At 63.6% G+C, this 9,668-nt stretch overlaps 1 protein-coding gene across 1 annotated transcript; it reads left to right on the top strand.

Moving 5' to 3' along the window:
- The first annotated feature begins 4,799 nt into the window (after nucleotides 1–4,799).
- On the top strand, nucleotides 4,800–8,362 carry THEM6 (thioesterase superfamily member 6). The gene is made up of 2 exons (XM_004011618.5): nucleotides 4,800–5,405; nucleotides 6,793–8,362. Exons 1-2 carry the CDS (start codon nucleotides 4,893–4,895, stop codon nucleotides 6,904–6,906), a joined length of 627 nt encoding a protein of 208 aa, XP_004011667.1. The 5' UTR covers nucleotides 4,800–4,892; the 3' UTR covers nucleotides 6,907–8,362.
- The last annotated feature ends 1,306 nt before the right edge of the window (nucleotides 8,363–9,668 follow it).

Raw genomic sequence — 9,668 nt, 5'->3', positions numbered from 1 at the left:
TCAGAAGGGCCCTGCAAAGGCTGAGAGGAAGTGTTCCGAGTAGGCCTGGAGTCAGCAGTGTGAGGTCCTGAGAGCCCCAAGAGAGGAAGCTCGGAGGGGCGGGCTTGTTCATGGGGGTCGGGGGGGCAGCAATGCCATACACACAGTAGGCCCTTAACAAAGGCCTGTGGGCTTGGCGGCAGAAAGCCTCTGTCCTTGCTTGCCCCCAGGCGGAGGTCAGGGTCAGGGTCTGGGCCTGTGTGGGTGTAAACATGGAAACGTGGAGCACGTTTAGAGCTCATAGAAAGAAACCAAGCCAAGGACGAGGATCCCAAGCACTGGTGCCCGGAAGGCCTCTGCAGGACCCAAGGTCCTGAGGGAAGGACTGCGGCGCTGAGAGCAGCCACGTCCACTGAGCAGGGCTCCGGGCCTGGTGCCCACATGTCAGCCCCTCCCCATGGGGGGGTGCTCCGCCCTGGGCCAAGGCTCAGGAGGGGAGGTGCTCCGGGCCCCCACGCCCCACTCTGGACTCCACGGGCGAGCGTGAGAGGGGAGAGGCGGCTGGCCCCCGGAGGTGGGAGCCCTGGCTGCGCCCTCCATGCCCTATGACCCAGGTCCTGGCCCACCTCCTGCCGTCCCTGAGGTCTTGCAGCCATAAGCCTCCACAAGAGCTCTGCTCCCGGCCCAGCTCCCTGGGCAGAGGTCTCCCCTCCTGCAGGATGGGGCGCTGACAGGCCGCCCCTCCAAGGGTGCAGACAGCATGGGGCCACCTGCAGGGGCAGCCCCCCCCAGTCCCCATACAGAGCTACGGGACAAAGAGGAAGTGCAAACCCCTGTCCCCAAGCTCCGGGACAACACCTGCCCCCATCTCACCCTCATGGTGTTGCTTCTTGTGCAGAACAAGGTGCGTTCTGCAAGCTGGCACACCTGGTCACACTCTCTAAGGGAAAGGGAAACCACTTTTGTTTCTAACCTCTGTCTCTCCTTGGTAAGGAACAGAAACCCTGTGGTGGCCGAAGCGGTCCTCCAGATGGACCAGCATGTTTGTTTCTACAATGACCCTTGTATCTTCCACGGGGGAGATGCTATCCGATCCGCTCGCAGCTCCAGTAGCCAGTGATGACCCAGCAGACCTGACAGAGCCCTCGCCACACGCCAGGCTCTTCGCTGCCACCTCCCGCACAATCATTCATTCATTCCTCCCCACTTAGAGGTAGGGCTGTGCAGAGGAGGAACCTGAAGCAAGGAGGTGAGGCAGCTTGCCCAAGATCATGCAGTCAGCTGGTCAGAACTGGCAAGGCTGCACATTCAAACTCGAGTAGATACAGACTCAGAGAGGTGAAGGAGCTGACCTGAGGCCACACAGCTGGCTCCTGCCCACCCCAAACCAAGCCCCGCCGTGGGCATCTCCTGCTCTGGCCCCAGCTCCCAGCCACACTCAGCCCCAGGCCGTCCTCCTCCAAGGACTCTGGCTGCACTGGACCAGCGGTCTGGCCCTTCCAGGGCTCAGGTTGGTGGGCTCCCCCCGGGCTGATGACTGGTCTGACTCCCTGGGGATACCCCCACCCTCCCCACTTGACTCCAGCTGCTCAGGGAGGCAGGCTGGATAGCAGGGAGTGCGGGTCTCCAGGGGGTGCTCTGCAGTCCTAGGGTACCTCCAGGGCCCTTCCCGAGTCAGGAGAGATGCCCAGTGCTTCCCCACGCCTGGTGGGCATCTCTCCTGACTCAGGAAGGGCCCCAGAGGTGCCCCCGGACTGCAGAGCACCCCCTAGAGACCCCATCATCCGGCCCACATAGGCTATGGGGGTGGGGCAGCCCCCAGGTGAGTCACCGCCTCGCTGCTGAACGCTCAGGGACTGTCCCCGCCCCCAGCCTGGGCCTGAGCACACAGCACCCAGAAAAGAATTGCAGCCCCAGGAGTAATCTGGTCAGTCCCCCCAGAGTCTCCCGGGCTCCACCCCTGCGCTTTGACAGAGCTGCTCTCTGCCAGAGCGACCACCCCGTTTTTATAGAACTGAATTTCAGCTCCACAGTGGACTGGCCATCCACTGCGGACAAACAGGTCTGCACCCTGGTTCTGTCCGGCCAGCAGGCTACCTCTTCACGGCAACGTGGTGGTGACCAAGGCGTGCACGGATCCATGAAAGCCCTAAACCGGGACTGGCTAGGCCAAAAGGGCACGCAGAGCTGCTGCCGCTGGATCCGGGACCTCTGCATGGAATTGCTAGGGTCTGGACCCAGGGGCGGGGTCCAGGTGGGGCCTGGGTCCAGGGGCTGCCTGCTGGTTCCGACTACAGGCACTGCTGCTTTTGTTCCCTCGGGCGGCGTCTTGAGCTCATGCTTCTCTTCACTTGGAGGCTCGAACCTAGGAGGTGGCCAGTGGCGCTTAGTATGCGGGCCTGCCCCTGGTGACGATGCCCGGTGCTACCCAGATAGGAGAGTCCTTAGGAACCAAGGGGACCCAGAAGCACCCCTCTGTCCGTCTGCCCTGCTTGGTTCCGCAGGCTCGGAGGCTCCAGGGCCAAGGGAAGGGATCGAGGCCCCGCGCCCAGGACTCCTTCCAGCCCTCCACAAAGTGCCAGAGACCTATCACAAGATGCGTGTGTCCACTGGGTGGGACAGAAGCAGCTGGATTGGTGGGGGCGTGGAGAAGGTGCTGGTCCTTATAGCATTCACATTTTGAGCACCTTCAGTGCACCGGGCATCCCGTTGGCCTTGGGGTTTGGCAGTCTACGAGACAGATCAGCCCTGGCCACCTGGCCACAGGATCCAGCGGGGAGAGAGCACCCATTACTTAAGGACTGCATCAGTGTAAAAGCAAGTACTCTGGGGATCTAGCCCAGTTTGGGGTTCCAGAAAGGGGCAGATGGAAGGGAGGGTGCCCTGCAGAGGGAACAGCATTGCAGTGTGTGTGTGTCAATGTGCGCATCTGTATGCGCCCGCATGTCGTGTGTGCATGTGTATGTATGAGTGTGCACATGTGCATGTGTACCCGTTTCGTGTGTGCATGTCTGTGCATGTGTATGTGCATTCGTGTGCGGACATCCGTGTACCCACGTGTGTGGATATGTGTGGGCACACATGTACATGTGTGGGGTGCACATGTGCACCCGTGTCGTGTGCATGTGCACATGTGTGCACGTGTGTGTGCACGTGTGTGTACATGTGTGTGCTGGGTGACGTGCACAGCAGAAGCTCAGAAGGACTCAGGATGGGGGGCTGTGAGGAGGGCGGGACTGCTGGAGCCTCACCCACCAAGCTGCACTGTGGTCTCCAGAACTACACTCTAGCTACGAGGTCCTCTCCTGTGGGGATGGGACAAGGTGGGTGAGAAGGCGGCTGCATTCTGAGGGGTGGCCAAGGGGGCCTCGAAGGGCATGGCATTGGCTCTGAGAAGCTAGCCCACCCCTGGACAGATGGCTCGGAGCCCAGCCAGGGCAGGGACAGCATTACAGGGACAAGTGTGAGCATGTGTGGGAAGGGTCTTCTTACTGCCAGGGTTTCCTAGGGCGGTGGACCTGCCCTGACAGGAAATGAGCCCCCTGTTCCTGGAAGTATCCAAGCAGATCCAGGGACCCAGGACAACACTGGCCCTACTCTGCCCAGCTGCTGGTCCCAGAAGCAAAGCCAGAAAAGCAAACCACTCATCCTCTGCCCGACACTGACCCTGGCGAGGAGGCCGCCTAGCACCCAGCTCTGTGGACCGCGGCTGCCCCAGGAGCTCCTTCTTCCCGGCCTGCAAGAACCCTGCAGCCCACGCCCGCTGGGTGTGGACTGGCCGGAGAGGCAGCTTCCTCAGCCCAGCTGCTGCCAGATGCCTTCTCAGAGGCACTGGACCGCAGCAATCACTCGGCAAACCCACCCTCGCGGGACTCTAATACTGACCTGAGCAGGCAGCCTCGGGGGTCACTGGCAGACGCGGTCGTTGGAGAGGCCTGGAGGCTGGTCAGGCGAGGTGGCCTGCCTTCTCTGGGCCTTCGCGCAAAGCCCCGCAGAGAAAAGGGACAGGACAGCGACTCAGTGCAGCAGCGTGTCAGGCCAGGCGTCCAGGTGCCTAAGGCGAGTTACCGTTGAATCCACTGCTGAGTCATTTCAGTTACTAACTCCTCCCTCTCCACTCTGGATGTTCTTTGCTCCCGTTTCTTAAAAGAGCAAAGGGTGGGAATGCTTGGAAATGAGGTTGCGGTTGTCAGGATCTTGGGGGGCAGGGGTGAGTGTGGCGGGGTTAATGAAGAGACTGAACAGGTGTACTGGGGCCAGACTGAGACACTCCTTGAATCCGCCCGCACGTGGGGCTGTCGTCCTGCGAAAGCGGGGAGCCCCTGGAGGTTCGGGAGCAGAGGATCGGTTTCCAGTCGTCTCCAAGTAACGCTGCTGGGGACTGGACTATTTTCCATTTCTCCCGCAAAATTCCACAGCCTAGGCCAGGGAAGTGTTGGAAGCTCTCCCAAATTAGAGGTGGAATCTCCGGGGTCAGTCCGAGTCTTCAAGCGCCAGGGAAGGCGCGAGGGGCTCGCGCTCCCAGAGGGGCCAGGGGGCGACGCTGCGGGAGACTCGGCGGCGCTCCTGCGTCCGTAGCGCCGGGAGTGACCGCCAGGTGCCGCTGCGACCCCTGGGCTCGCCGACCTATGCCCCGCCCGCCGAGGAGAAAGCGAAAGCCGCTAGCGCCGGCGTGGGACGAACCACTGAGAGCGTGGAGGGGGGCGCCGCGGAGAGAGGAGGTACTTCGTCCCGCGGCGACAGGCGCGTCGCCCCCTCAGCCGGCCTCGCGAGATGGTTCGTTCCGCCAGCGCAACTCAAGGGTTCCCAGGCGGGCCGGCAGAGCATTGGAACCAGCGCCGCCGGCTGCAACGCTGCGCGCGGAACCAGCACCCGCGCTGACTGCTCTCCCGCGCCCGGCGCCCGCTGCCACGATGCTGGAGCTGCTCGTAGCGCTGCTGGCCCTGGCCCTCGCCTACTTCGCGTTGCTGGACGGCTGGTACCTCGTGCGCGTGCCGTGCGCCGTGCTGCGCGCGCGCCTCCTGCAGCCGCGAGTCCGCGACCTGCTGGCTGAGCAGAGCTATGCGGGCCGCGTGCTGCCTTCGGACTTGGACCTGCTGCTGCACATGAACAACGCGCGCTACCTGCGCGAGGCCGACGTGGCACGCATCGCGCACCTGGCCCGCTGTGGTGTGCTCGAGGGGCTGCGCGCGCTCGGGGCGCGCGCCGTGCTGGCCGCTTCCTGCGCGCGCTACCGCCGCTCGCTGCGTCTGTTCGAGCCGTTCGAGGTGCGCACGCGCCTACTGGGCTGGGACGACCGCGCCTTCTACATGGAGGCGCGCTTCATCAGCCTGCGCGACGGCTTCGTGTGCGCGCTGCTGCGCTCCCGCCAGCACGTGCTGGGCACCTCGCCAGAGCGAGTCGTTCAGCACCTGTGCAAGCGCAGGGTGAGCATCCCCCGTCCCCCGCACATCTCCCCTGGCCCCTGAGGACCGCTGGCCTCCTGGCCCCACACTGCCGCTTCCCCTCTGCGGGGTGCTCTCGTCCCGCCGGGTACCGCTCCCGCCCTTCCCTTTGGTCCCAGGCCAGGGCCTTCTTCACTGATGCCTTTCTTCGTGGGACCCCTCAGGGTTCCCTGATCACCTCTTTGTAGCAGGACTCAGCATGCCCACCTCCCGCTGCTTCTTAGGAACCTAGCTCCTCAGGGCTCCCTGCCTCACCCTCCACATTTTCCAGAATAGGGAAGACCCCTCTCAGTCCAAGTGTGGCCGAGAGTGCTGAGCCCGTCTCACGGGTCCTCGGTTCTGAACGAAGGATGGCGTTGGGGTGGGGGTGCTGTCGGTGACAGGAGATTGGTGGGCGTTCTCAAGATCCTGAGACCCCCTTCACCCAGATTAGAGCTGAGGGGCTGGGTCACCATCTCCTGGGTTCGGGTGAGAATTGAACTCTAGAGCTGCAGGCCCTGCGCCTTTTCCAGTTGGAGAAAGGAGGGCCGCAGCACCTGCCTGGGGCTCAAGGCCCCTCCCCAGGGCCTGCTATTCCCGGCACAGTTGGGCCTGCCGCTGCGGCATGGCAAGGGGGCCCTGGGGACGTTGCTGCGGTGCTGGTTGCCAGGGCAGGCTCCTGCTGCAGACAGGTGCCTAATGCTTGGGCACCTGCATGCCAAAGCCAGGACCTGCTGGACCCCTTGGTGCCCTCAGGCAGGGCGCTGCCCTCTCTGGCCCTGGACAGGCGCAGAAGAGGGAGACAGCCTCACCTTGGTCATGGTGAGGCCATGCCTTTCCATTATATCAGAGGTGGGGAAACAGGCTCAGAGAGGCAATGCAAACTGCCTGAGGCTACACAGCAGGCCAGAGGCCCAGCCTGCTGCTTTTCTGTCTCTTTGAGTCAGGGACACCCCCAGAGAGCCTGGATCCCACCCACCTCACACCCACAGAGATGCTGTGTGTGTCCCTTCATCAGGAGGGGGGAGACCGGGAGGGGAGAGCCATCGAGGCTTCAAATCCGTGGACTCAGCTGTGACCAAAGTGTGGAGGAGAGAGAGCCAAGGCCACTTTCCTGCAGGGGAGGGTGCCATGAGGTCAGGCGTGGGCTGAAGGGTGATGCCCATGTGAGGTGAAGCGCCCCTCACGTGGCCTGGCAGGGGCGCCCCGTGGACGTCCAGTCCCAGATGGGGCGGAGGGCCCTGGGTCCAGTGTCAGGCTTAGCGTGGGGCAGGCTGAGCCCAGTGCCTGGGATCTGCCTGCTGAAATGCTGGCACGGGGTGGCCTGGCCTCGTGGGAAGGGCTGGGCTGCAGGCGAGTCTGGATCTGGTCTCAACCCCCCCTTCTGCAGGTGGAGCCCCCGGAGCTGCCAGCTGACCTGCAGCACTGGATCGCCTACAATGAGGCCAGCAGCCAGCTGATTCGAGCCGAGAGTGGGCTCCACGACGTTCTCAAGGAGCAGTGACTGCCACGGCCTGCCTGCCCTGCCCACCAGCCTTAACCTGGAGGCAGCATGGGCCGGCTGGACTGGGCCCTGTTTGAAGTGGAGTGGCCTTGTGACCCACCCAGCCCCCTCACATGCTCAAGGCCCTCCCCGTCCCCATTATTGATGCCCCTCCGTACCCCATCCCACACCGAGCACGGGGTGGGGGTGACGCAGGCACCCAGCCAGCTTTGCCCTCGGGGTGATAACGATGGGCAAACTGGGGCCCAGGGCCCTTGGTATGCAGGCAGCAGGGGGTCGGGGTGGGTCGCCTTACAGGTGAAGCCAGGCTTCCGTGCTCTGAGTGGGCAGGGTGCCTGAAGCAGGGAACGGGCTGGGGTTGCCCTGAGCGCCAGAGCTTGGAGTCTGAGGCTGCCATTGGGGGTGAGGCCAGAGCAGTCCTGGGTGTAAGGCCGGGGGCGGGGCAGGGAGCTGGCCAAGGCCTGGGCCCTGATGTGGGCCCCGAGGAGCTGGAAGGATCAGAGCAGCATTTCAAGGTAGATCCCTCTGCTGCACGTGAGGGCAGGGCAGAGTGTGGCCAGCTAGGGGCCAGGCAGACCGGCCCAGGGTACTCAGGAGAGAGGCCTGGTCACTGGACCCTAGGGTGGTGGCAGGGCCTGCAGCAGGGGCTTCGGGCCTTGGAGACTATGGTGGGCCCAGCGCAGGTCAGATGTGCAGCGACTCCAGTGGAGGTGGTGAGCTGTCATAGCTGGGGGTGGGGGTGGGGGTTCCTAGTCGGAACCTGCTGCTGAGGAGGGATTGGGGAGAGGTGTGGGGTCCTGCCTGGGTGCCCTCACCCGTCTGCACCCCTTGGTGCCCATAGGACCATGCTTTGTGACCCTGGCTGGGGTCCTGCCCTCTCTGGGTCTATAGTGCCTCTGCCCTCCCGCTGGGGCTGTCCTTGCCTGACTTGACGTCCTGCCCGGCTATTGATTTGTTTGTTTCTTCCTGCACTGAGAGCTGCTTCCCACAGTGGGCTGGAGCCACACAGGGTTTTCCTGGCTTTGCTCGAGCAGCTCTGTCCTTGTGTCACCAGCCTGCTGAGGTGCCCGCTGGGGCCTGCCCGCTCTCCTGCCTAGCAGCTAGGACAAGGGCAGCCTGGGGAGAAGCAGGTACTGGCTCAGGGCCTCGGAGAGTGTGAGGGCAGTGCAGGTGGGCCTCGTCCCTGGCTGGGGACAGTCAGAGCTTTGGGGGTGGGTTCTGCCCTGGGCAGGGTGCCTGCTCACGTGTGCCCCTGCAGCGGCCCCCGGGGCAGCTCAGAGGGGCCCAGGACTGCTCCCTGGCCAACCCGTCCACCCCTCGCCAGCGGGGCCAGGAGCATGGCCACAGCCCTCTTCCTCCCCTGCCCCCACAGCATTGTCTGCCTCAGCCACTGGGAACACCACAGTGTTTCTGTTTTATTTAAGGAAAGCCCAAGAGTAAAGGGCCTTCAATGTGAGCGTGCTGGAGAGTCTTCATTTCCGAAGCCCTTTCTGACATGGGGCGGGGGTCGCTGTCGGGATTGTTGGATGAGCTTGGGGTCCACACTGGCAGGACCTGTGCCCGTTCTGCGGATCACGGGGTCGTGGCCAGAAAGGAGCTGCCCCAAGCCCCTTACAGGTTGGCCCTCTCCTTCTCTGTGGTTGTCCACAGAGGCTTGGGAGGTCCCACCCCAGACTCTGGGTCTGGGCCCCCAGGCTCCTGGGCTCATTGGGCAAGGTGAGGGCTGGCAGGTGGGGCAGAGGTCAGTGGGCTTTAGTGGGTGGGGTGGGGGGCAGGGTGAGCAGAGGGACCGTTGTGCAGGCCCTCCCAGGAGGGCAGGGATGGTACCCCTGAGACAGAAGGCAGGTGAGGGGGGTGGTGTCCGTGCTCTGACCACCTTCCCCAGGAGGGGCCAGCACTGGGGCTTGGGAGAGAAGGGCCCTTGGCAGTGGCTGGGTGTGCAGCAGGCATTCAGCAATGGGGTGGTGGGGCTGGAGAGGCTTGGAGTAGGGTGGAGCTGTGCTGCCAGGGAGGTTGGCTGGAGCCGCAGGCCTTTTCACCTTCCGCCTTCCCCGAGGGCCCTGCCAGGGGTCAGTCAGGACCAGGGCCTGCCAGGTGGGGCCTCGTGCCTGTCCTGAGCCAGTGGCCACGTGAGGGTCAGGTGGGCCCCCCTCCCAGAAGGTCTGTTTCTCTTCATGTGACATGTTTGCACAGGTCCTGTAGGGAGGGGCGGTGGGGTTTGGGGGATCGTGGCAGGTGACTGAGCTGACCGTTGCCAGACAGGACAAGTTCCTGGTGGGGCCACAGACAGGAAATGGTGCACTTAGCCAGTGGCCCCTAGTGACTGGCTGGGCGCATGTGGGATGAGTGGCTGGAGAGGTGGAATGCAGGTGCCTAGGCATGGTCTGCCTCACTTGGTACAGTAGGGGGTGTTCAGGATGGCCGTTGGCATCTAGGCTGCATGTGGCTGCCCCAGGGGCATGGGGACTTCTGTGTCCACTTCAGGGAGACGCAGCCCAGCTGGGCTGGAGGTAGGGGAGGCTCTGGGTCCGCACTCGGAAGACAGGCCCACAGCAGAGGGGAGAAGGGTACCTGTTGACTAAGGGGCCTGGCTTCAGGATTGGGCTGTTGGAAGTGATCTGCAGCCTAGTTCTCGCAAGACCCACTGATCCCATGCGTTGGCTGCTTCTATTGAGAAGTTCAAATGACTGTCAACCTGCGTGTGGCCTGGGCACTGGTTCTCCCTAGACCACGCTCCGCCTCCTGCACGCCAGTGGGTACAG

Source organism: Ovis aries, chromosome 9, assembly GCF_016772045.2.
Source record: "Ovis aries strain OAR_USU_Benz2616 breed Rambouillet chromosome 9, ARS-UI_Ramb_v3.0, whole genome shotgun sequence".
Taxonomy (NCBI): Eukaryota; Metazoa; Chordata; class Mammalia; order Artiodactyla; family Bovidae; genus Ovis; species Ovis aries.
Note: the sequence above shows the minus strand (reverse complement) of the source record. Positions and strands in the feature narration are given on the sequence as shown.